The sequence below is a fragment of the Trachemys scripta genome, chromosome 5 (genome assembly GCF_013100865.1).
Source record: "Trachemys scripta elegans isolate TJP31775 chromosome 5, CAS_Tse_1.0, whole genome shotgun sequence".
In the NCBI taxonomy this organism is placed as follows: Eukaryota; Metazoa; Chordata; order Testudines; family Emydidae; genus Trachemys; species Trachemys scripta.
In genome coordinates this window covers 74,084,665-74,112,539 of record NC_048302.1, presented here as the reverse complement: position 1 = coordinate 74,112,539, position 27,875 = coordinate 74,084,665, and the positions used below count along the sequence as shown (strand labels likewise).

The 27,875-nt window shown below is 38.8% G+C and overlaps 1 protein-coding gene across 4 annotated transcripts in view; it reads right to left on the bottom strand.

Annotated features, from left to right (window-relative positions):
* Positions 1-13,460: 13,460 nt before the first annotated feature.
* Positions 13,461-27,875, bottom strand: part of NEIL3 (nei like DNA glycosylase 3) — a 46,620-nt gene continuing 32,205 nt past the window's right edge. For all 4 annotated transcript variants that reach the window (XM_034772515.1, XM_034772513.1, XM_034772514.1 and 1 more), the window contains 5 exons: positions 27,377-27,543; positions 22,182-22,351; positions 19,819-20,245; positions 15,629-15,803; positions 13,461-14,193 (listed from right to left, as the gene is read on the bottom strand). In XM_034772515.1, coding sequence (XP_034628406.1) covers positions 14,011-14,193; positions 15,629-15,803; positions 19,819-20,245; positions 22,182-22,351; positions 27,377-27,543 — 1,122 coding nt within the window. In that variant the 3' untranslated portion in view covers positions 13,461-14,010. The remainder of the gene's footprint in view (positions 14,194-15,628; positions 15,804-19,818; positions 20,246-22,181; positions 22,352-27,376; positions 27,544-27,875) is intronic.

The window sequence follows — 27,875 nt, the reverse complement described above, 5'->3', positions numbered from 1 at the left end:
AAGAAACATGTTGACAAAGTGTTGAATCCTGTATTTGTCCAAATGCAAGCATTTTAGACATGGTAGATAAATAGGGCAGCTTGCAAGGCAGAATGGGTATGAGCACTGAACCACCATCAAAAAAGACTGAAAGAGCAGTGAAGCAGTTTAAAAAATAGGAAAGCTGCAGGAACAGACACTGTAACAGCTGAGCTGCTAAACACCAGCAGACCAACCTCTATCAAAGTATTATAAAAAATATATATAAGAAGATATGGGAGCAACAGGAGGCACCAGATGACTGGCTAAAGGCAATAGTTGTACCAATCTTGAAGAAAAGAAATCCTGCTGATCTAAATAATAATAGAGGCATAAGCTTTTTGTCAGTACTGGGAAAAATCATGATGAAAGTAATTAACAGATTAAGGCCAGTTTTAAAGGAAGTAGTAGGCAAGGAACAGTGCAGCTTTAGAGCAAGCTGAAGTTGCATTGGTCAAATATTTACACTTTGATGGTTGATTTGGGGGTGGGGGGTAGGGGTCGAGAGAAAACAAGAATGGAGAGTAAAGATGTTGGCTGTTTCCGTAATGCTTCCCTCCAAACTGAATCAAATGCCTTCATGAAGCCAATGAAAGGTAGCAAAATCATATGGAGTTCCAGATAAGATAACTGCAATTACAAAAGCTATGTAGATTCCTGCAGTGCTTGTAAGAAGTGGTGGAAAAGGCACTGTTTCAAGTCTAAGTTTGGTATAAAACACAGAAAGAAACTATTTGAATGCTCATCCCTGGGTAGATGGAGCACCAGAGCGGAGGGCAACCCTTTCCATGGGGAAGAGGCTGGCAGGTACACAGGCCCAGATTCTCAAAGGTAAATTTAGCTTACTAAATTCCATTAAATAAATGGAACTTAGGAGCCTAAGTACCTTTTTGAGGCTCTGGGCTACAGTCTTTATTTTAGGTGACTGGTCTAGCCCATATTGGTGGTGGCATTTCAGTTGAGGTGTAACTACTACACATCTCAAAGTGTAGTTAGTGGACCTATATTGTGTCTGATCCAGAATTCACCATTGCTGTCTACTCTTAGCCAGAATCACTGTTTTTTGAAGTATTGTAGGTGAAAAGGAAATACAAGTAGCTGTCAAATCAGACATCTCTAAACTATAGTAAAGACAATATTTGCTGATAGGTTTCAGAGTAGCAGCCGTGTTAGTAATATTTGCTGAGGGTCAGAGACTGCGTCTGCTGTGGGCTGGAGGAAAGTGGTGAGGGGCTAGAGAGAGTGGGAGATTTGTAGATGTCATGATGTATTTTTTCCCCCTAGCAGAGGTAGATTCACTAACCTCTATCGTAGGGAACAAATGTCCTTTAAATGTTTTTATCTATTTACTTCCTCTCTTGTAATCTTTGAATAAATACTTTCTTTGCATTATTAATGTGATTTAAATCTGGTGAGCTAAGAACACCACAAATCCCTCGCTAGTACTAGGGGACGCTATCAATAAAATATATTAAGTAAAAAAGCCTTTCATATCTCCAGTTCTGGAAGAAGAAACCAGAGGAAAAATAGCTTGACTTAATTGCTCCTTTGTCAGAGCAGGTCTTTGGACCAGCTGGTAGTTCTTCTGCTCCCTTCTCTGCTCCCCCCCCTCCCCCGCATGAAATTGTCCTGGAACAAGGTTGGCAAATGTTGGGGTCTATAAAAGGCCACAAGCAGGTTCATCCTTTCAACTGAGGTGTATTGTCTCTCCCTTTAATCTCCCTACATAAACTATATGTTTCATATGCAAATAAGCGAGAAATATTTCCCTTAAGAATGGTATGTTTTACATGCAAATAATTCTCATGTTTCCTACAGGGTTTGGGAAGGAGAATAAGCCTGCTGTCTAGAGCTGGATTTTCTACTAATTGTGAGAGACCAAACCCATGCTAATGTGTTTTAATGTGACTTTATATCACAGGCACCAGCTTTCTCCTTTCCCTGGGGGTGCTCAACCCCAGCTCCACTCCAGGCCCCTACTCCACCCCTTCCTTCACGGCCCCTGCTCTGCCCCCACCTCTTCCCACCCAGATCCATCCCTTACCCAGAGTGCATCCCAACCCAGCTTCTCTCCCTCCCTCCCCCCAGCACCTGCAGCACACCATGGAACAGCTGATCTTGGTGGATGGGAGGTCCTGGGGGGAGGGGGAGGAGCTGGCTGCTGGTGGGTGCTAAGCACCCCCTAATTTTTTTCCATGAGTGCTCCAGTATCTATGCTATTTTCAAAAACAGGGTAAGGGCACTAGGTATACCTGGAGATTTCTGGATACACAAAATTTTTAGGTGTTCCAGCTGTGGCCAAGGGTTTATGCAGCAAATGGGATTTTCAAGAGGTGAGGCTAAACCTAGCATTTAGGCACCTGAACATTGAGTATGGTCAGGCTCTGCCTAACTCATTAAATGCCGTGTGCTCACAATCAGTTTCCATTGGTTGCTAAGGCTATAGCACACTACAAAATGGGCAGCAGGGGGGAAGGAACCCTGAGGACAGTGAGCTCTTTGAGGCTGTTGGCATTACCATTCCCAGTGAAGAATCTCACCTTTCGCTGCAAGTTCCTGATCAAAAATTCTTCAGTCTGTTGGTTTACACTGTCAGTAAACAAGGATTATACTCACTCACCTAAACTGTCATTCAAAGATTCTTCCCTATCAAAGCCTGCTTGATGGTGGTCACTGAAACATTGCCATGAACCCTGTGATTACTATTTTGATCAAAGCAACTTAGTTTTGCTTGATTAATAGTAACCTCACAGGGACTGATCTCTGATAAGAAATCTCTATCAGAAAAGCTGTCAATGCTGCATTCTCCATTATTGTTAAGAGAGTTTCTCTGAAGGTAGTTACAGCAAAAATGGATGTATGTAAAATATGCCTTTTAATTGATTTAATGTGGTATGTGTAAAAATACCAATTGATATAAAAATAAGTGAAGAATCTCATGAAAGCAATTAAAAATAAGGTAACCTACCACATGCAATGCACCACAGGATTTATATTGGATTAATATGTATATAAAGGTCAAAAGACTTCCAGTGGAGAATTTGAAAAGAAAAGAAAATTGCATGTCTTTTAGAGCTCTACTGCTGCAAAGGAATGACAGCCTTCTACACTGACATAAGCAGAACAATGAAAATACAAACATGTCATGTCTAATTTTAAAAGTTCCAAGTTCTTCCTATATACTTATCTGAACCACCAACACCTATCTGAGCACCTCATAACCTTCTATGTTTTACATTCTTAGTTTCTTTTTGACTTATGGTAATTGTGTTTAAAATATCACACATGGATAAACTTTTAAAATGACATTTTTCTGAAAGCTGAATGAGCCTATGTTTCCCACTGCTGTTTATCCACAAAACATAGAAGTAGACAAACACTTTGGTTTTTGGTTTTTGTTTTTTGGATTAGCAACTTTTACCTTCCAGCATGATTCTTTTCACTAGAAAATTAAGTTGTGGTAGCACACAACCATGAGATGTCATGTTAACTGCACGTGACTTGTTCCTGTCTATTCTGATGGCAAAGTCATATTAAGTAACAGTATTAAAAAAACCAAACTCCTTGAGGTTATGTTCTACCCCAACCTAATTTTCTAGTGAAGACAAGCCTATTCATACAAAAGTGCAGTGCTTGATACAAGTGCTTCTATGGTGAAGAGCTGCAGTATCAAAACACTGGATCTTGACCAAGTGATTTGGAAAAAGAGAAGAGGGAAATGTAGGCAGGTGGAGAATAGAAGGGAAAAGATACTGTTTACACATGAATATACTGTAATAAACGTTTTAAAGTTTGCCTAAATGTGGCTGTGTTCCTTCCTATTTCCAGTAAGCTTCAGTTCTCTCTCTGAACTCTATACTTTCTTTTGAAGTATTTAAAGTAACATGAATACAACTTAAAAACAGCCTTGCAATAACACAACCCATATGAGGGTGGATGTCAAATTTCTGTTCATGGGGATATTTAAAATAGTTCAATGAACTATTGGTTTCTCATTCAGTTCTTTCAGCTTCCTTTCCTATTGAGCATACAGCATTTTAAAATCACTTTTATACTGTTCATAGACTAAGCACAGAACATGCATAAGGAGTTTTTTATGGTTCTGATCAGAGTAAATTATACCTTTGCATTCAAGACTGTTTCAGCTGGAAGTACTCTAAGAAGTTGAAACCCACCACCTTTACCTTCAAAATTCCACTTGAAATAATTAGATTTTCAGTGTCTATAAAATGACTAAAGCATAATGTTAAATTAATGTCACTTAAATTGCAAGGTTGTATTTTACAGCTTACGTTGCTTGAATATTTATTGTAAAGCACAGTGAGCAATCATTTCCATTTGTATGTGTGAGATCATGTAAAAGTAAGTACTAATATGTAATAGCAAAAGATTTAGTCCTGTCTTATTCAAAAAACTGTGTTTGAATTTACATCATAGTTTTCCTAATTCAGGTCTTTTAAAATAACTTAATGACATTATTTGATGGTGGAAAAGTACTCATTATGTACAAGGTACAGTGAACTGAATTACTCTCTATGCAAGGTGGTTTTGTTGTTCATCCCTTTTCTCCAGTTGTACCTGGCAACTTCCTATGCAGGAAATACAGCATCATCTGTTAGGGAGCAGGAGGCAAAGATATACCAGTCATAGATGGTGTATAACTTGCAGTTTGCCTCCTTCTTCCCAGTTCTTTACCTTAGGCTCAGTTAAAGCAGTCCTTCCATGAGGTATTACAGCCTTGGGTTCTTTTTTCCCACACAGCTTCCTCCTACCCTCATCTTACCACTGAGCATAGAGCTCCCTACATTTCATCGTCAAGACAACAAAAGCTCTTCATCTTCAGTGCTCTGGCCAACTCTTGAATATGAAGACAACTTAGCTGTAGACTCTTACCCACTGAAGCCTAGCTTTGCCGGGTAGTGACTTAAATATTTGCCTAGGGAGATGGAGTCTTCTAAAAGACCTTCTCAAACTCAACCTCCCTTATCTCCCACCCACTGTATAAAAAAACCTCAACAGACCCTCAGGTAAGTTACTTCCTTTGCACTTGGCCATTCTGGATGTGAATCTTAAGGAGTGGGCCCAGATTGATTGCAGATCTCATGACTCTGATCCTGTGGTGCAAGGATAGCTAGGAGCTTTGATACAAAAACCCTGGGGAAGATGTGCCTTCTCCTGAGATTGAAGGTAGGCACTAAGAGATTGCTTTTCTGCTTTGTACTTGAATCCCAGAATATTAAAGAAAATCACATAGAACAGAGTGGAAATATTCTTACAAACTCTCATCCTTCCTGGTGATTGCCTTAAACACAGCATTGTGGCTCTGCCAAGAAGTGGGAAGCAAAGATCTGTCAACGATAGGTAGTATATAAATTCATCTATCCTTTCCTTCCCAGTTAGAAAATGTTTAAAACAATTGTAGGTGCCCACTAAGTGACTGTATGCTGTCTTCTTATGACCAAGATAAGATATTTTAAACCAGAATTATAATGTAGCCTTCTCAAAGTATGGCAACATCTAAAACTTGGTAGGCTGAGATATCCATTTCCTATTTCCAAGACAGTTTTTTAGTTTGGCCCTGCCTTTTTACTGCAGATTTAGAGCTCTCTGTCAGTGATCTATTGTACAGATTTATACTCAAAACTTCCTGTAGGGTAATGTTACTTGCAACATCTACTAATAATAAACACTGGTGGATTACAACAGAAGAGAGTCATAGCTAAAACAAGGGAATATTATTTACCATGAATTTTTCGTCCTGTTCTCCCATTTTCCCATCTCTTTGGTTTCCCTGCTTAAGAAGTGCCACTATCCTTACCTATCACTTTCCTTCTACAGTTTTGTTTCTTGCTTTGAAAGTTCTAAAATGGGGCAAATTGGGGCTAGTATTCCACCTATGACTGACTGATCTTTGCCTCTTGTTTTGAGATAGATGAAGGTGTGTTAAGGTTCACACGAGGAGAATGGGAGAAGAGAAGATTACAATACACAATTACTAGTGACTAATCACTCTTTGTAAATAAACGTAACAGGATGTCATTGTAGGATATTACACTATACATCAGGCTAAATTGTAAGCCACAAGAGGTTGAGAATATATAATATGTTTTATTATTATTAGGAAATCAAGCTAACCTTTGAATGAATCCTTCACTTATGAAAAATATGTAATTGTAGAAGGCTAACTAAAAACAGGGAAGAGGACAACTGAAACACTATAATCTTACATTCTTAAACACAACTTTTGTCTTGTTTTTAATCTAGTTTAGTATTTAGAACTATGTTTGAATCTAAGTCCTATTTTGGTTTATATTTCTGAACCTGTTTTTCTGTCCTATGCACCAAGCATTGAGTTGTGCATGTCTGTCACTAGCTTCTTTGGAAACTGCTTTTAACTTTGGTTTTCAATTAAAATTATTACATTGGAAGTTTAGTTACTACTTTTTCAATTTAAAATTAAATATAAAGCACACTCAACATCAATGTTTTTACCAGGGTTCACTATGGTAAGTCACACTACTTTGAAGTATACTTTTTACATAGAGAAGATTTCACGGTATGGGAAAATATTGCAGTGCGCAGTAAGTGTAAAAGTTAAGCACAACTACCACATGTATTTGCATTTCTCTTCTGAATTTTAATCGAAGGCCAAAATATTATGTAGTTCTTCGCTTTGGAAATACCTGTTATGTATATAGAGAACTCCTAGTAGAGTGGTGTAACGTTTACATCAGCATGAATAGCAGATGGTTGCATTACTCAGTAATTGCAAAGCCATTAATCAATTATGTGGGTTATCTCACATTAGGGTAAATAAAATCTGCCACCATACACATTGTCATACATTTGACAAAGTATTTAAGAAATGTCAAATACAAAAATAAGCTAAGTGTATTCCTTCGCTTCTGACCCTCTGTAGTAGCAATGGTCCCAACTGTAAGGAACCAAGGGAGAACAAAATTAACTAAATTTAAATAAAACCACTAAAAACTTTTTTTTAGCTAAATGTCATGACACTAAAGTCCAATATCTCAGAATTTACAGTATTTGCTTCTAGCCCAGGATGGACCAATGGATGTGGTGCCTGTCTTTAACACTGCAAGTCTGCTAGCTATCAACCATAACTCTGGCACTGGATTAGGACTGACTATTTCCTGAACCAGTGGATTTCTGGTGGAAGAAATGCTACATTGGGAGGAAAGGAAACGTTTTTAATGGCCACTGTCTGAGTGGTACTGGAATTCTAGAATAGATGCCAGTGGAGATGGCTTAATGGACAAAGTGCACGTGGGGCAATTAAATGAGCATGATTGTCATATTCTAAGGCCTGGGTGATGTGAGAAAACAGAGTTGATTATCATATTTGGCAGTTTAATCTCAGAATAAATACTCTTTAATACATGGATATCATTTACCAAAAGTGTGCCAACTAGAGATCTGATTTCTTGATTAAAATAACTCTCAGATACGTGTTTGAATCTGGAGGAGACACCTTGCTACTTCATATTTTTCTTGTCTCATTCTTTTTCCCGTGAATCTTATCTATCTGGATTCTGTCAGCTTTTGGGTGCATTCTGATTTTCTTCTTCTAAATTCTTCAGAGTGAAGACATTATCCAAGGTAAAGAGTCCTCTTTGTTTGGTACATATCTATGCTGTCATTCTTCTTAATATCAGACTTCAAATTTTTCCTAAGTCCAAAAATCTTGGTCATCCTTAATGTTGAACACTGTTCCACCTCAATCCTATGTAGAAGTCTGTTACCATCTTGATATCATTCCTTGATTCTTCCTCTGCTGTAGTTCTTTTCCATGCTTTAATCACATTCCTTATAAAGTAGTGCAAGTCTGTTTACCAATTTGTATTTGTGAAGCAAAAAAGCTTGCAAAATGCTGCAGTCAGATGTCACTCAAAGAGCAGGGCCATATCACTTCCACCATCATTGGTGTGCTAACCATATCCAAATATAACTAGGAACAATCCTCTTGTTTTTTAAAACTTTCCCTCACTCTTATCCACTTAGACTTTCATTTTGCACTTCTAATCTTGGCTTCTTTTGTCTCTTTCCTTGTCTCTCGATAGCTAGGGCCTTACTTTCAATTGTACACCCAGCTATCTGCGCCAAGGTGTCATTCATCTTAAGCCTTCCTACTAAAAACAAATACTAAATTACTGGCTCACACCCACAACCCTAAGAGCTAGAAAATGGCTATGTTATTTGAACCTGCTTTCACAATGAAAATGATAAAATCTGGGTCCAAGAAGATTTGCACATCATGGAGAAGTGACTATTGGCAGCCAAGAGACGAGGTCGTCTTGCAGCCAGTAAAACAACCAAAGCACCAGTTACATTTAGATGTCTGTACATTTCCAAGTTCCACCACCTCATAACTTTGCAGAGGTAGAACTGAGCAGGGAGCTTGTGTGTCCATGGAATTTTAAATTAGGTTTTTATTTAAGTGTGAGGATCTATTCTTACCCATTTATTTCCTTGAATGTCTGCTCTTATCACCTTCTGTTCCAACTATAATAAAAAAAACTTCAGCCTTCTCTTTCTGCTTTTGATTGGATTTTTATACATTTTGTTATGTTGCATGCTACAAAAAATTGGTTATACTGTATTTCTACAATGGTCTGACTGGATTTTTAGTTTATATCCTGAATGTTCAAGTGAAAAAAAAATGGAAATAAGCTTTGAGGTATTAGAGGAATGAAAGGGAAGGCAGGTACAATGTGTAAATTCAAACTGGATGCTGAACATTGATTGCTGGCATCAAGAGCACAGGCCAAATGTCAGTTTAAATGCATAAAAGTGTAGGTGAGTACAGGTAAGATCCAGAATAGAAGGCAAAATGGTGATGACTATAAGCCACCGAGAAGCCTATTAGCTACCATTATATAGTAATTCTTGTTTGGGATAGTGTTTTGGAGGTTATAGGAGAGGTCATAAGCAAAAATTCATAAGCAAAAATATGGCAGCAGTCAATTGCTTTTGTTTTTTTAGAGCAAAGTAAATATATTTCCAACAGTGGAAAATATTAAAATTGCTTTTGATTTAGTGTTGTTGGGTTTATGGTTTTTTAATCTCTTGCTTCCTACAGAACAAGTTACACAAAGGTTTTATTTAAAACACCTCTAATTGTAAGGCAAGTGACTGACATAAAATCTACAAAATCAAAATCCTTACCCCAGGCAGAGTTTTCACCTGAAAAAGGGAGATGGGCCAGAGACTCCATGAAGTGAAACAGGGACTTAGCTCCCACTTTTGATTTTAATTGAAAGGTGCTTGGATGTTATGGGGATGGGCAGCCAACAGAGATAAAAGCATGCCCTCTTTCAAGGGTCTTAAGCCTAGCCTTGAAATTTCACCCACAATTTTTCTCATACTAGGGTTTACATGTTGAGTTCTCATGTACATTTTTTATAGCTACAGGAAAACATTATGAGCAACTTGCATTTTGCATGCAAAGGCATTTTTTTTTAATATGTAGCTCAAACTTGAATCTCTCTGCAGTAGAATGGGAAAAAACCTTTTGTCACAATTATGCCTTAATAGTTTCTTAAATTTTGAATATATACTGTGGGTATCTTATGAGTTGCCTCTTTTTTCTCTAGTGAATTATGAACTTAAAGGCCATTGACTACCCTCGATCCAGTTGTGGAATGCCTATTAACATCAAAGGGGAGTTATGTGTATGGTCGGAGAACAGTACATGGCCCTTAGAAAATAAATGGTAATAAAATCAATCCAAATAAAGAGGATAAAGGCCTGAGGCTAAAGTATAAAATGTGTTGACTATAACCAGTATGTCATACACTGGAAAACAAGTATTCCTTTCAAAGCCAAAGACTTACTCCCTTGTACATTCAACATGAAATAATAGAGAACGTGCTAACATAAAACTGACTGGGTATGACATTAGCATTTTCTGGATTTAAATATTCTACTTCTCATTTCTAATATGACCTTGCTCTTATCCTCAAACAATTTTACCCTAGTTCCTGCACAAGGCTGAATGACTGGCCTTTAAGAGTGATGCTGCAGGTCAGATAATTTGAAAAATTAGTTACACTTCTGTTTACAGTATTACTGCACTAGACGATCACATCCATTGAAAAGAAAATGTTTATTTAAAGAGGAGCTTGTATAATGGGCTTGTAGTTATAACAACTTGATATACCAGTTTCAGCATACCCCATTTTTCCTATCTGTGTACAGATACAAGTTGAAACAGTTTCCTCAGGGACTCCTAGTGAAGATGGCTACCTCTTCTCATTTTTTCAGTGGGATTTAAGTTCCAAACTATCCTTGGGAAAGATGGCTCCCTTTTCACTCAAAGCTTTGCTATCATAGTCTGCTACCTTCAAACCAGCATGTAACCTAAGCCATCAACATTTCTGATAAAGTACTGAAATCTAAAAAACCTGTTTTGTTTTCATGTGTTGCCATGACTGAAACAGTAATAGGTTTCATAGTGAAAATCTGTTTAAGAAATACAATAAACCAGGTTAAAAACCAGAAACACACTAATGCAAATGTAAGAATCCCCCAAATGAGCTGTCAGCAGGGTATGAACCCTAGAAGACCTCACTTTAGTGATTTCAGAGAGCATTGCCAAGCATGTAGACCAGGGATCGGCAACCTTTGGCACGTGGCCTGTCAGGGAAATCTGCTGGCGGGCCGGGATGGTTTGTTTACCTGCAGCATCCACAGGTTTGACCAATCGCAGCTCCCACTGGCCGTGGTTTGCCATTCCAGGCCAATGGGGGCTATGGGAAGCGGCTTTTGCTTCAACTGCCACAGGCGCAGCCCTCTTAGTCAACTGGTACCTCTCAACTGTATCAGGAGTCCAGTTCACAAGCATTGCTCGGAAGGCCTCTTTTGACTTGAGAGATTTCCTCACCACTTGAGTCCACCAGCAGGTTCTAGTGTTGCCACCATGACAGCGACCAATCGCCTTCAGGTCACAGCTTTTCGTGGCTGCCTCAACGATTGAGGCCCTGAACATGGTCCACTCAGACTCGATGTCCAAGACCTCACCCAGAATGCAGAAGTTCTTCCAGCGGTGGGAATTGAAGTCTCTCCGCACAAGGTCTTCCATCAGACATTCCCGGTGACCCATACGGATCATTTGAGCCTCCTATGTCTATCCGCCCAGTGTCCCATGCGTCAAATCCAACTCACCACCAAGTGGTGATCAGTTGCCAGCTCTGCCCCTCTTCACCTGAGTGTCCAGAACATATGGCCTCAGGTCTGACAAGATGACTATGAAGTCAATCCTCGATCTTTGGCCCAAGGTGCTCTGGTACCAAGTACATTTATGAGCAACCTTGTGTTCTGAGATGGTATTCATTATGAACAATCCATGACTAGCACAGAAGTCCAATAACAACTCACCTCTCGGGTCCAGGCCAGGGAGGCCATTCTGCCCAATCACTCCCCCAGTAGAACCACAGAGTTGGTTGGTGTGAAGCCTCAGATTTAAAACAAAACTTGAGTTTATGCAGCTGTTCACAAGCTACTTATCTGCAGTCACTTCTCATTACTTAGTAGGCTATCCTAGGACATCCCTTTGATGCTATGTTTGAGTCTATGCTTTAGGCTTTAATGTGCTAATATGTTTAATTGTTATACTCACTGCTGGCTATTAATAGGAAAGTCCTGGAAATAAACTTTCAGCAGAGCTTGCTTTTTTACGATAATAAAAAAAATTAACTGCAAGCTTTGATACAACATGTACCATTTTAAAATAATGCAGTTTTTTAATGCAGTAACTTATTTCTAATACATTTAAATTATTCAGGCTTCGTGAACATTCATTATTAAAGAGATGAGCCAATAACCATGAAAAAATATTTAGTTTAACATATTTCTTGCTCCAATTTCTAAATTGCTTTCTGCAATTTATAGCAAGAGACTTTTTTCAAATGTTGCCCAAATAGCAGTATTAAATGCCTAATCCAAAACCTACTGAAATCATTAGGAGTCTATTCATTGACTTCACTGGATGTTGGATCAGATCCTAAAAGCAGACATTTTAAAGAGTAGAAGCCCCTTTTCTGATCTGCTGATGTTATGCATGGTGCAAATCATGCCTTCAGTTTACGCAGGACTGACCACTTGTTTCAATGGGGAATTCTGATTAAAAAGCAAATTAATATTTGATTGCTTTCTGTAGCTCACTGCTCTTTGATCAGATTGTTAGCCTTTCAAGTCTGATATTTTTCTATATGGATTCCCAAATTGCTGGAATAGGGCACGAAAAAAAATCTGCAATAAGGTACAAACAACTATAATCCTTTAACCTAAAAATAGTGAGATGCATTTGTTTCAGTTTGTATAGCATAGCATTTAACAACTAGTTTGGCTTTAAAAACTGGCTAAAAAAGAATTCAAGAATTTGCCCTTTTGTCAATATTCAAGAATTCGTCCTTTTTTTGAAATGTCGAAATTTGAAAAGTTTCATCCAGTTCTAGTTTCAAGGTTGACCCTGTTAGCAAGATGGACAGTGCCAAAAATTACTGTTGTTTTTTTTTTTTAAAGAATTTAATATAAGCTAGTGTTAAGCTACTATTTTAAAAAAATCTGAAAAATGTTTATTTTGAATTTAGTCATTTCCTTGAAGTGTTTACAACTCAAGCACTGCAGAATTATGCCTGTGCAGGAGAACCAAGAAAGTGACAAATGACTTGTTTTCATTTTGCACTTCAGTCAGGTTGCACAAAGTAAAATTGACAACACAGGTTGAACAAAATTTAAAGGCTTTAATTTTTACGATCTGAGTGTTGTAAGAGGTAAGGGAGACTCTGTAAAATGAAGGCATTGTCCCTTTAGTAGTCTGTCACCTAAATAAACCTTTTACTCGTGTTCTTATTTTCTATGTAATTTAATATTTTCATTGTATTATAAAGATGCATTAGTGCTTTGTGGAACAAAGGTCACAGGGTTTTATAATTGAGGCTTTAGTTAGATTTTAGTTTGCTTACTACTTTGAGCAGATTATATTTTAGTGAGGAAGCGTAAGGTTTTTTGATTACTCCCTCCATTTCTTCCTCTTTTCCATGATCCTGAACAACAGCCACACAGACATGACATATGCAAACATAAATTTCCAGAAGCTGTTAAGAATAAATAGCACGGCTGCTTAACGGATTTACACTGATTGTGAATCACAACAGAATTAGGGTCTTTAGTATTGTTATACAATAACACACTAGTAACATCCTTTCAGGGGTCTATTAAGTGGCACTAGAGGCATTAAGACAGATTAAAATATCCATTAGAGAGATTTGTAAAATTATAAAACAAATGTTAGTGTCTTCTATTACAAGTCTAGCCAACAATAGTGAACTCATTAAGTATGACAAGATTTAAGTGTACAAATAGTGATCCTCATAACGAACTATTAAACATGGATCTGTATAAATAAATTTAAAGAGTGATTTTTTTCTTAAATTTTATTGAACGCCAAATTTTCACCTTCCATTATATGAGAAGTTCACATATAACAATAAATATTTGAACACCTGAAATGCTGAGGAACTAACGCGACACCTATATAAGGAACAGACAGACTCCAATCAAAACCAAAAATACTGCACTGACAGAATATTACAATACATCACAAACTGCAAGTGACAGCTACATTTTAATTACAGATACATTATTCCCCCTTCAGACTAGGTCTTCTCCCAGGAAACTAGCATGCTAATGATATGTTACCATTGTTTAACTTTCAGAATGCCAGATACGTTAACTGCTAATTCTGAAAGATGCTACAGTTAGATAAAACAGCTACAATGACAAGGAATGAACAAAAAATAAAATTTTCTCTAACCCCTACCTCACACTTCTCCTTTCCAAACACCATCTAGGCAAAAATTTTATTGTGAAATGTCACCTGAGAATGAATCTCCTAAAATAATATCCTTTGGAGCAGAGAACTATAGTACACATAGTATGAAAAGTACAATGTCACTATAGATGAAAATCTCAACATCCTGGAATAATCTTCATTCCTGGTCCATTTTCTGTCCACTTGAAGAAATCACACTGTTTATCCTTCCCAAGGGGACACACAAAAAAGTTCTTTCCATTATTAGGCCCAATCTTCAACACTGTCCTCATAATGCAGCGTTTCCCATGATTGCAGAATGGAAACTGTAAGTCTGCCCACTGTAAAGAGAAATTATTAATTTACCATGGGTGTTACTGTGTCTAATGGTTAAATTCCTTTTTATGGACCAATGACAAAAATTCAGACCTACAGAATAAGCCCTCCCACTCCATTCAGCCATGCAAGTGGCAATCAAAAAAAAAAGCTCCCCTTAAAACTGCAGGTTTCATTTCTTAGAGTCAGGTAGTTTGACTTCCATAGCTATAACTGAAGTTACAGTAAATTACTTCAACTTGGTATTAAAATGCACCTTTCTTCTGAATGATGAGTGTTGCAAATGAATTATTGTGTTATAAGTTCTTCTCAGTGGCCTGACAGTCACATGCGTAGATCAATAGGTCTAAGTTGCAATTCCCTCATTTTACTAAGAATAACGAAGGGAAGCAACTGCTGTTACTAATTAGACTTGTGGCATTTGAGGGGGAATCTTTCTTGGTCACATGGTCCTAAAGCCACTGACTTAAATGCACCAGTCTGCCCCACCCCATGTACAAAGTGCAATAGAACAATGGGTCTAAATTCACCACACTCCGGAGGTGGTACACACATTTTCTTTACCCGAGTGATAGCCTCAAGAACTGAGCATGTGAACTGGGAGTTATGTGCCTACCCTGCTAAGGCACTTTTGAAAATCCCATTAGGTAACTATCTGCACCTCACCTAAATACTTTTGAAATTCTGGCTCTTTGGCGCCTAAGTCACGCTGAAAGTTAGTGGGACCTGGTTACTTTTGAAATTGTATCTAAGATAAAATTTCATTTTCCTATAGTGCTCAGATGTAGAAGATTGCAAATATGCATACACAGTTATACTCTGATTCTTCACTACTACTAATAGTTCAGTAGTAATTGAAATGTGTACAGGCAAGGTTTACACTCCAAGCTAGGGGTGTGATTCCCCTGCTCTCATTGAGCCATCACAAGTATAAATAGCAGTGTAGCTGTGATGGTATGGGTGGTGGCTGCAGAGATATGGCTAAACCAGACCGAGCACATACCCTCTGCTGCCACCACGTCTACACTGCTATTTATACTTGCACTAACTTGATGAGAGCCAGCATGAGTATATGTATGCGAGCAGGAGAAACACGCCTAGCAGATAGCATAGATGTAGCCAAAGTGGGATCTCCCTCAGACATTACTTTTGAATAATAGTAATGTTAAAATCTACAACAATCCAACCTTCCTCAGGTACAAAACAAAACAATTGGCCAGAATCGCATCCATTTTCCATGGTGTTTTTTTTCTATTTAATAAATAGGAAAGTATATGAATTTGTGAACATTAGGTATTAATGTAAGTATTATTCATACTTTCTAAAACATAAAAATATTTGAGAAAAAAGGACTTAGTTAAAGCAAAAAAGGGGGTTTTGACTGATGAATAATAGTTTCATTGGGAAGCTTAAAATTAAGGCCCGAGATCTTGTACTTACTTTGAAATAGTCACACTGAGTCCCTCTGGGTAGAGGACAAGTATAAAATTGTCTGCCCTTGTTTTCTCCCTCCTTTCTCACAACTCTGAGACTGCAGAGGCGGTTGTGTTTACTGCAGCGAGGACTGACCGCATTTAAGGTACAAATACCATCTGTCATGTTAACACGATGTTCACTGTAATGACAGGTTACAAAATAACTCCTGCATAATATTAAAGGGATTACACCACCAACCCCCCCCCCACACACACACTCCTGCTTGTAAAACAGGATTGTCAATAATGTACCTTTGCACAGAGTGACAGCTGGATAGAATTTTTCTAATCCACCCCTTTGGTTCTTTATATATAAAATGGATGGATTTCACTGACATTGAATGCTAAATTTAAACTTCTAAAAAAAAAAATGTAGTAAATTCCAATCTACATCTAGAAGCTGTCTTACCTCAGGGCTTTTACATATATACCAGTTTTCCCACTATGGGTCGGATTTTATCTAGTTTAAAACATCCTGAATTTCAGCAGCAAGAAAGATTACAGTTACCATCTTCTCTCAGTCTCTCATGCAATGGAAAACCATCACAAATAGCTTAGACAAGGATCTTTACCTACTTGTTCACTTTAGAGAAAATTTTCCACACTCTGATCAAATCTACTGTAATGATCCCAATCATATTCCAACAAGGAACTGTCTAGCTGACTGAGCGGAAACTTCTCTTATAAAGCTGGTAGGGAAGCTTTGTTCTCCCCTACTGTTATTAAGAATAGTTGGAGATTGTATCTGAATTCAACACAGAAGGGCATATTTCTTAGTTACCTACAGTTTAAATTAGGTGAGTTTTCTTTAAAAGTGTTTTAGAGAAAAAAGGAATCTGTTTTAACAGGTACAGGTTACATGTCATGTTTCCGGAGTGGAACAGCCTTCCACTAGTGAAAATGTAAGAGATTCATTCATCTCTACCTTAAAGAGCAAAAATCTGACCAGGAAATTTCAAGCATTTTATGCACAACACAAGTTATCTGCGTAACCTTGTGTTCCCATTACTGTTACCATGTCTCCCTTCTCTCCCTTGACCACCTCAGTTGCTTCCAACCTGGTTGCATTTTGTCCTATCAGGGTCTGTGTTTGTTCAGAGCTCAGCCCACCATGTTTATTTTTAAATGTGGGGAACGTCTACAAACATTCACCTTCCAACAGAGGGTCATGTTGGAACCTCTGGTTTGGAAGACTGGTGAAGATCACTGGTGAGCCTAATGGTCTCTTTGGATACAATCACAGTAGTACAGAAGAACCTCTGATCTAACCCCATTTAAAATATGACTGTTGGCCAATTACTTTGCAATATTAAGGTAATGGGAATATACATATTTAAGCAAAAGGCAGAATTTATCTTTGGTATTTGGTCTATAACTCATTGTCATTTGCTCAATTTTTTAACGAGCTCTCAAGAAAAATTTCTTCCCCCTCCCTTTAGGAGGTGATAAGCCCCGTGTACTAAGTGCACATGTACTTGCAAATAGGAGAAGTCTGAGGCTAACAAATTCATTAACTTATTTTCCCATTTAAAAAAAAATACTCAAAGATAACCAAGGAAGGAGGAAACACCACGTGGCAAACAAATAAGTTAAAAGGTGCTCTATCTACTTGACTTTTCATAATGAATTTTCTGCCTTCTGATGATGTGTTATAGATCTTTCAGCAAGGTAAAGTGAATGAAGTAAATTGCTAGTGCAGAAGATCATGGGACTGATCCTCAGCTGGGGTAAATCAGCATAGCTCCACTGACTCATCCATGCTGATTTACCACAGCTGAGTTCAGATAATTATCAGGCTGCAATGAAACTGACCAGATGCTAAAAGCTTGATTTTTTTTCCCCAGTGGGAATCTGGGTTGCTCTGCACCTCTGAAGTCTGGACATAAGTGCTGTCAAATGCATAAAGTAAACAAACTGGAAGAGAAATATTTTCCCCATTCACCCATTTCCATTTTAGTAATCGTAGATATTTCTCTTAACTAGAGTAGGTCACAAATTTTCAAACAAGTGTGATTTTCAAATTGACTGCATCCCTTGAAGCTGTTCTGAAAAGTATTTATTATATGCGGTCCAGGAAAAATTAAACTGAATATGTGTGACAGAACAGGCCAATGTTTAACTTGTGCAATTTGAAGCAGGGTTTATGACCTTGTAGAACCATATTTATTTTTTTGTCAAGTGAATGTAATATAAAATATAATATAATATATAATATAATAATTTTGTCCAATTCCCAAGGCAGCGGCAGCAGCAGCAGCAGCAACAGCAGTTAAAAAATAAAATGAAAAAAGAGGTCTTCAGTAGTAGTGTTTTTTGTTTTTTCACAGGAATAAGTCACCTCCAGCAGGTATCAAAGATGGAATAACTCCATGAGAAGAAGAACTATCACTCCAACCTTCTCAAATTTCGTAGTGAATTTTAACAAAGGAGCTCAAAAGGCCCTTCCATGCCCATCACTGGATGGATTTCTCTAACCAGTTAGAACTGAGAATCTGGCTTTTAAATGTGCAAAATATAACGAAATAACTGCTGTGGCCTGATAATCTTTGCTATAAAATTAGTTCTCGTTTTAAAACAAAACATTGCCTAAATGATCATTTTTTTAATCTAAGTAATATTGGAACCATTATACTTTTTAAATCATCCAGAATGAATGAATTCCTGCACCCCAAGGCAATTAAAGATATTTTCATTTTAGACAAAAGTCAGGTCCAAGTCCCAGTGGATGTTTGCACTGAATAATATAATTACAATCCAATTAACCACAGAGACCAGAGATTACCAGGGAAAAATAGCACTGGTGGCTAGTTTTGTGACTGGTTCCAGTGTTTCTAGAGTAGCTCATTTTCAGTTGCTGTTCAGGATACATTACTGCCACTAGTCAAAGGAAAATGAAACAAACCACACCAAAGGAGTTTGAAATTTATACAATTCATTGAGTGGAAGTGCCACTGGAAGTATGTATTTTATTGGATGAATGTGTTCTGATTGTGCCCAATAGAATGCTGATGCTAATCAGAATGGGGCTGCATTGAAGTTATGTTCCTTAAACTGATGGTCTAGCAGCATTATGTAGTGTACCTAACCTGAAAATTAGAAAGAGAATATGATTTTTTTTTTTTAAGTCACAGTGTTTGTAAGCTACATTCATTTTTACCTGTGTGGGTCCTTATATATAATATCCAAGTGCCAGAAACACTCTTGTGAGATACGGAGATTTCTTCCCAATTTTACTGGGAATAAATTTCCCTATTTTACTGGACTATATAGTGATTGCTTTTCTTTCTGGCCCACTTAGTATTTAATTATTTAATTGTTCTGGAATGGCTCTCACGAGAGAGGGAGACCTACATAATAATATCCCATAGTCTGGTCCCCAAAAACGTGAAGATATTTCATCCCATCTCTTTCAACTACTATCACTATCATTTCTGGAAATGTCAGTGGAACGGAAGCAATACTTAAGTAAATACTGTTCAAAGTTCTCTCATTACAGTGTGATCACATACTGGGCTCTTGGATGTGGGAAGCACTGGTTCATCCACCAAGGCACCCAATCACATTGTTCCTGCAATGCTCGCCCACTAATGCCTGTCTCTTTGGAGACAAGATTGCAGACAGTGAAACATGTTTGTGTCAGGCTTTGACATAAATGTATCAGAATCCGCCAACTCAGTGGTTCCCAGCCTTTAATGGTAATAGATTGGCACACTTTCATCATACCCTAATCCCCTTTTGCTGTCTCCTTTTTGTTTTTTTAATCTGTTCTTATTTTCTTCCTTTTCTGTGAATTTTTTCATTTTGGCTTTGTTCTCTCCCCCCCAAATCCCCCGACTCTCACTCAACTCTCTGACTTGCTTCATTTCCACGGAACACATTGTTCCATCTCCAGGCCAATGTCTCCCCCTGGGCTTTCCGCCCTTCTGCCTCTGAGCCTTCTGAAGTTACAGCAAGCAGTTTTGATGTTGCTCAATCACACCAGCACAAAAGAAATAAGTGAACTGGCTTAGGTTCCTAAAGTAAAACATCAAAGGCCAAAACCAAGTTTCCCCCCAAACACAGATTTACATTAATTTCCAGTTAGCAAATTTATTTTTATATTAGACTGATGCACTTTATATGAAAAGCTTGTTTAAGTTTTGGAAAATAACATACCTATTTGACAAACTCACGTTACTTTTGAAATCTGAGGATGAATGATCAATCTTCTGTTTCTTCCTCACTGGATTAGAAGAATCAGCCTGATGGTGGGAGGGTGATGCTGTATTTACTGCAGTGAGTGAGTTTGCTGAATGTAATTCATACTTTTCCCCACTCCTCTGGCAGGTGTTATTCTGGCAATAGTTGTAGTTTCCTGGAGAGTCACAGTGAGAATTTCCATCTGGCGTTTGGCTATCACCTCTGTCATTTTTTAAGGGAGTGAATTTACTGCTGAGATCTGTCAAAACTAGAGTTGTCATTCCAAATGTGGTTTTCCTATTGACCTTTATTTCTGTGTTTGGCTTTCCAAAGCAGTTACAAGGGTACTTGACTAAGCTGCTATTAGAGGCTGTAGAATCTTCATCATTCTCTACCTTTGAAACTTGGAGAAAAAATTCTTGGTTATCCATTTGTGTGAAAGTTTGTCTATAGTTCATATATAAACTGCATGTATTAAAATCCGCTATACATTTATATAGACTACTTCACAGATTAGATATACACAGAATTCATTTTCCTCCATCATAGAAGTTCAGCCATTTTTAGAGTCAAACATGGCAGCTGTTTAACAGCAGGTAACAGTACTACACAAGTGTAGAATACTGTTCACAACTGAAACTTAAAGGGGAAAATTAATTATATAAAATTGAACAAAGGGGGAAAAAAAAGGGGGGGGGGACCAAGAATCTCAATGTCTATAAAGACAGATGAATGATAAAGCCCTACATTGGAAAAGAAAACCCACTTTACATACTACTTTCTGCAACATGAAGAAAATTTGATTTAAACAGAAAATATGTAATTGAAATTTTGTAGATAAAGACGTTTCACTGAATTAACCAAATCCTCAAGTTCCAGACCTCAGTCTTTGATAACAGCTTAAGTGCTACATGATTGGAATGGGGAAGAGGTGGAGAAAAAGAAACAGAATAATCAGGATTTTGTTCTAAAGCCTTAGGCTACAATGCCTTTGTTGTACAAGACTGCTGTAAGTTTTAGAAAATCAGGTGGGTGTATACATTTAAAAAAAAAAGTTAATTGGCAAATCTGAGTTTGTAGACAGGTTTCAGGTTTCTCACACTGGGATTCTGGAGGAAAAGAACCAGCCAGCTCAGCCTCTCCTGGCAACAGAAATCTATGCTAGCTGCAGAGATAAACACTTTTCTTCCTTCCTGGCCTGGGGAAAGACATCTGTGCCAGCTAAACATGACATAGGAGTCAACGCATCTCACTCCCCAGTACAAAAAGACACCCTGAAGTAATAGCCTCTGTTAAAAAAAAATAAATAAAAAGTATAGTAGAAACAAACATCATTTGAGATTATCAAATCGACTAGGGAATTGTACGTTAAAGTGCCCTAGTTGGTTTTGACAATCTATATGATCCTTTACACTTCTTGCACATATACATAGGAAGCATAAGCATAGTGTAGAGTAACAGATGCAAGTGTTTTTGAGGTAAAAAGGCACATGTGCCTGTGGTGTAAGCAGTCTTCCTTAAAAACACATTTGGTCTTATGATGCAGATTCTTAGAATACATGTAGCAACCAAAGGATTTTTGAGCTGGGTTCTTAACGTAGGCTGTTTTTCAGAGTTCCCTTTGTATACAGATCTCCTTTTCACCTGGAAGAATTGGGAAGGGCTCCTCGCCCCTGCCCCACTTAATGTCTCTATGCAGGCCTATGCAGTTGAGTTGGACCTGGGAAATGATGGAGCCCAGGGATATCTGCTCTCCACCTCACCATTCCCTGCCTGGTACACAGATTTCCAGACAAATCCAGGCAGGAGGTATTACAGTTCAGAGCTCTTTTCCCACACTTTCTTGGTCCCATCCACAGTTGCTACTGAGCAGTCTCAGGGAGATCTAGTCAAAAGCAGCATGGCCTAGTAGGAGGCACCCTGCCTGCAAGAGGGAGCTAGCAGAGCCAAGAGTCATCCCTACTCTGAACAGAGTGGAGTTAAGCATGCACAGCACTTTGTAAAATTAGGCTATTAGTGAGCAAATATTACAGGATTCAAAGGGTCAAATAAGTTACCTTTTGGTGCTCTTGTGCAAAATCTACACCCGTGCACACAAGGTAATAATCAGATATGCAGTTAGTCATGTAAAAATAACCTGCAAGGTTATATTCTGGATTGAAATTCACTGAAAATCTGGCCATAAAGTTTGGTTTTAAAATTAAAACCAAGACTGGAGTTTGCAACAAAAAACAAACAAACAAACAAACAAACAAAAAAACAGATTCTCAATACTATTTTCTACAACATGACAATACTGTAAACAGACTACAAAAGCAGCACACAAAAGCCATCATTACCTTCAGGCCTTGAAGTCAAACAAACATCACAGATCTTAGCAGAAGGTTTGTTTATTAGAGTGCAGATAGTACATGTCCACTCTTCTTCAGATTTCTGAGCTACATGTTCATTAGAACATGACCCCCTGCCATATGCCCAGCCAATTAGGCTATTTCTAGTTGGCAGTTTGCTGTGAAACAAAACAAAACAAAACGGAGTTAACCTTTTGTGAAGTTTCTTCCACAAATTGCCTTGAATCTAGCATGTATTGGGAGATGTGGGGCTGGAGAACAAGTGGTACCCAGGGCTACAGCTGCATATCATAGTTTGGATTAGTTAGACGATTCCTTTACCCAAAGGACAAATCCTCCTCAATGCTGAACAGGCCAATACAAAAAAAAAAAATAGTTCAAACTAAAATGGCATCTCAGAGGATCTCAAAGTGCTTTAACAGAGGTTATTATATGCTATGTTATATATCATGCTATAGCCTCGTGCACCAGCAGCAATAAGCAGTAGAGTATAGGGAGGCAGTATCCAGTAGTCCAATTGTTTTCCTTCCCCCCCACAGTATTCATCAACAATGAACCAAATGGGGAACTTAAAGCACAGAGAAGCTGACTTGAACAAGATCATATAGTGAATCAGTACTAGCATAGGGAATACAACCTTGATTTCACACTGAAATGGGAATCTAACACTTACAAATAATAAGCATAAGCGTCTACTTACCTTTCATTGAAAAGGAAACAAAAATATTAAATATATAAATCAGTCTCGTACAATATGAGTTTTATGCATACGGCTGAAACAGGTTTGGTATTTAGGAACCTATTCAGAATCAGAGCATTAAACAATCAAATCCACCATTTTTTTGTCATAGCTGTAAATCCAGATACCACATTCCTGACTCCTGATTAACCTGCCAAGTTGTACAGGGATCTTAATTTATCTCCAGAAATCTGACATGCAACTGTTTTCATGATATATTACTATACTCTTTTGTTGGCACACTTCAGCACTATAGTGGTGGATGTGAAACAGTAACATGATTTCAAGGATTGGTATCCGTGATGGGATCCCCGGGGTGCAACCTGGGACTGTGGGACCGCTCTATCCCCTTAACTGTCCAACCTGGGCTGTCTCTCACGATGCTTTGCTAGTGGCAAGCAGCAAGGCCCTCTGAACTCTGCTACCATATTAATCATGCCTAGGATTGTATTTTATAAATTTATCAATTTTGTGAGAGGTAAGAATTATTTACTTTTTTAAAGTTTCACAGTCTCTTTTTAAAGGTTTTATTAATGCTGGTTAAAAAAAATTCCATCAAAACTGACAAAAAAACCCTGGGTTTTTGGCTAAAAGTTTTTTGCAAAAGTGTCTTTCCAGAAAAAAAATCATAGGTTGATCAGAAAACAAATATTTAATCTAAAAATAGATTTTTTTAAATTTGGAAATGTTGCTGAGATGCCACTTGGAAGTTTTCGTTAGCTACTTCATGCCCCTTTCCACTGTGTTAGCCCAGCTCCCTGGACAGACTACATTTTCCATGATGCAACACGGCCAGGAACTTCCCTAATGCATCACCTCTCCTCTCCAAGAGGAGAGACCATATTGCATCATGGGACATGTAGTCAGACCAAGGAGCCTGGTTCATAGAGGAAAATGAAAGCATGAGGCACCCTAACTATGTATTGTATGGCGGGCCATGAATGCTCACTAAATTGGGGGCTGGGGTGTTGGAGGGGGTGAGGCCAGAAATAATGAGTTCAGGGCATGGGAGGGGGCTCTGGGCTGGGGCAGGGAGTTGGAGTGTGGGGGCCTGCAGCTGGGGGTACAGGTTCTGGGGTGGGGATGAGCGGTTGTGAGTGCAGGAGGGTGCTCCGGGCTAGGACCAAAGGGTTCGGAGGGAGGGAGGGGGGGTCAGGGGTGCAGACTCCAGGTGGCGCTTACTTCAAGCAGCTCCCGGAAGCAGCGGCATGTCCCCCCTCTGGCTCCAACACGGAGGCACAGCCAGGTGGCTCGGTGTGCTGCCCCATCCACAGGTGCTGCCCCTGCAGCGCCCACTGGCCGTGGTTCCCAGCCAATGGGAGCTGTGGGACAGCACCTGGGGTGGGGGCAGCATGTGGAGCCCCCTGGCTGCCCCTACGCGTAGGAGCCGGAGGGCAGACATGCCGCTGCTTCCGGGAGCCATGCAGAGCGGGGCAAGACCCCAGCTGGAGCACCAGATCAGGGCAAGCCCCCAGACCTCGCTCCCTGGCAGGTGCTTGAGGGCTGGATTAAAATGTCTGATGGGCTGGATGCGGCCCCCGGGCTGTTGTTTGCCCATCCCTGCTCAAAGGGCTAGATCCAAAAAGGGGATTTAGACTCGACATTGCAATATTTAACATTTAGGCACCCTGCTGCCTAGTGGAATCCACGGCCTCGAGGCACGCATGCTCCCTGTACAATGCATTGAGAGAGTCATGCACCTAGGAATGGCATCCACAAAACCAGCCAGATGAGTGGGGAGCTGCCTAACCTAGCCAATAGGAAATGCCAAGGAAAGGAGTGGGTATTAAGTCCCACCCCTCAAAGAGTTTTATGCACCTATGTCTGGGTTGGAGGAAGGTGCCTATCTCTTCATGGAATTTACAGCCATGAACCCTCTCCTGGAGTTGGCACCTAATTGCTTTCTCGCAAAAAACAATGGTGCTGGTAGTGGTGGTGGCTTATTATTTTTGCACAGAACTGTGTATTTCGTGTGCAATTAGGTAAAGAGCAATGATTTTAGAATCCTGGGCAAAGTGTGTTATGTGTTACACTATTCATGTGTCCCTTGAAGAGGTAAACTGTGGGCCCAGAACACCCACACAGTTGGAGCTCTGGAAGAAGATGTGTTCAAGCTACAGGGGGAAGCCTGAAGGGTCAGCACCCTTCCAGGGGTGGGCAGCTGGCTGTATGATTGTGGCTCTCATAAGCGGGTGCTGGACATAAGGTGTGCATCCCAAGAGTGTGTCTAAGGACCCCAAGACAAGAGCAGTGCCTGGACTCTGTTCAGACTACTGAGGCTTAAAACACCCAGGGATTCAGCAGTTGGATCCCCTCACAGCAGTCTGGCGAGTGGCCAAGACAGATGCTTGACTGGATCTGTGACAGCTCTAGGTATAACGACTACTTAGTAATCTAAAATATTTTTATTCTTAGTTCACTGGAATTTTGTCATTTCATTATCTTAAAGATTGAAGACTTGCTTGGATTTGATAACATAAAGAACATTTAATAGAATTCCTTTAAGTCTTTAGGATACTTTAATCAGACTGTCACCTGCAACAAATCACAATGCTCCCTTCTGGCCTTAAAAATCAGAGCATCTTAAAGCAGTAAATCAGCCTTTTCATAAAATACTTGACACTTGAAATAAGTGCGTTTTCATTCTGGGAAAGGTATTGTCTAATAGAAAACACAAAGCAATGGAACATACTGTGCTCTGACACTTGAATAACAATAGTGCTGGGAGAAAAGGGAGATTATTTTGGTCTATGGCTACCTTTACCAGATAGCTTTTTCAAATGAGAAATTATATTGTTTCTTTTACTGTTTCCTTAAAAGCACGATATTGCACAGCTTCACTTTTACTGTTGTCTGTGAGTTCTAGCTTACCAGTCTGTTCTAGGAGGGGGTGAGAAAAAAGCAGATTTTTTTCTGTATCATTCTCGGTTTACTTGACACCACAGAAGACCACTCTCACCCCAGCCTGCTGCTAGTGACTTCTCATTATAACCCTCTTCCCCCATATTTTCAGAAAAGTTATCAGCATGTGAAATATTTATCCTATAGGCTGAAATTTTCTTTGTTTGATCTGTGATCAAAGGTTTAAAAAAACCCAAACACACCTTTAGCAAAATCCCTTCAGCTATTTGAGTTATAATTGCCTGAGAAGAAGATGATGGTGGAGGGGATTTAAATGTTCTCTAATCTTCATTAAAATAAAAATTTTAGCTAAGTCTTGAGTAAAATTTTCAAAAGTTTCTTAGGCACTAAGGAACTGAAGGCTCAATGAAAATGAGGCACTTGAAAATTATATCCCTTGCTCCTCTGTGATATCAATGTATTTTCTCCCTTCCCAACTTTCCAAGCAGAAAGACTGAGGCTAGCACAATTGTTTAAGCCTGAAAATGTCTCAATGGCACACAAAGAGTAAAATCCTCCCAAAACTCGTGAGGAGAAAATCAAAAGTATGATTAAAATAATAAGTAGATTCCCATGATTTGACAAGGAGTGCAAAATTTTGTTCCATTATAATATGTTGCAAATTCAGTTTTCATTTAAAATATGAGTTTCGATAATTTTATTCATTATAACTATAAAGCCAAAACAAATTACGTAGACATGCTGTTGCCCGATTCATTCACTTTTATGCATCACAGCCAACCAACAGCAACATCAATGATGTGAATTCATTCCCTTTCTATCCTGTTCAACTCAACAGCATGTAAATCGCAAAGGCTAACTAGGAACATTTAGCTGGTAACAGTAAGAAGATGGACCAGGATTTTCAAAATTGAGGAGTAACTTTGGGTGCCCAACTTGATTCACTTTAAAAATGGCCCGAATTGCAGAGGGTAGATGCTCAGCATTTCCTCGAAATCCAGCCTCTGTAAAATGTCAAGTTTGGCAAGAAGAGTTTATGATCTAAAATCCTGATCCTCAAAGACTTACAGAAGTGCTTAGCTTTACACAAGTAACCCCAGTGGGATCAACAGGACTGATATGTATAAAGTTAAGCACCTGCTTATGTATTTTCAGGATCTGGATCTAATTTAAGAAAAGATGACACAAATGAGTAAAAGATGATTGATGGACAATCAGAGCGAGAGTAAGGAAAACTTATAAATTCACATAGTTATGTAAATCCACATTATGTAGGCTAACCATTGATGGTTCAAATAATTTTAAAAGGTTTGAATAGGGTATTTCGAATTGGAATTTAGCCAATAATTGAAACGGTGTGGAATTTAGTCAACAACTATGTTGACATACAAATAGGAATTGAATTCAGCTCACTCTCTTAGCTGAGCTAGTGCTGCAGTGCTCACAAGAAAAAAAACAATAAAAGCTCCTTTTTGTCAGTAAAGGCAGAATACAGAGTTCTGAATACACACAGGGAGCAGTTCTATTCAGCACTTTTCAGAGTAGGGCCACACTTTAAAGGGTTATAAAGCAAATGCCATACCTAACATCAACAAGCTGAGGTTTATCCTTTTGACACTGAGGACAGAAGTATGTCATCCTGTTATTCTCTCCTAAACGACAAACCGTGATCTTTCCACTGCACTGACCACAGTTAGGGCGTTTGTACACCTTGTAATGTTTGTAGAGTGCTGATCCTGTTTTGCGGCACTGAAATAGAACATTTGTATAATGCGATTAGAAAGAGATTTGATCCAGTGCAAGACATCTGTATCTTCCAATATAAAGAGAGAGAGCACACACACAAACTGACAACTTTGCAGCTAAATAAATTACACAGATAATTAAGAATGGCCATATTCATCTATTGTCTTTGCATCTGATTCAAACATGAATACCACTTCATTCAAATATTCATAATTCAATTCTTCTTGGATTTCTGTTCTACATTTAGAATTATGTTCTCATTACCAGCCAGTTCCCACTCCTGACATGTTCTTTGGGGTGTATGGGGTGGCCAGGGAGGGGTAGTACCTCTGATG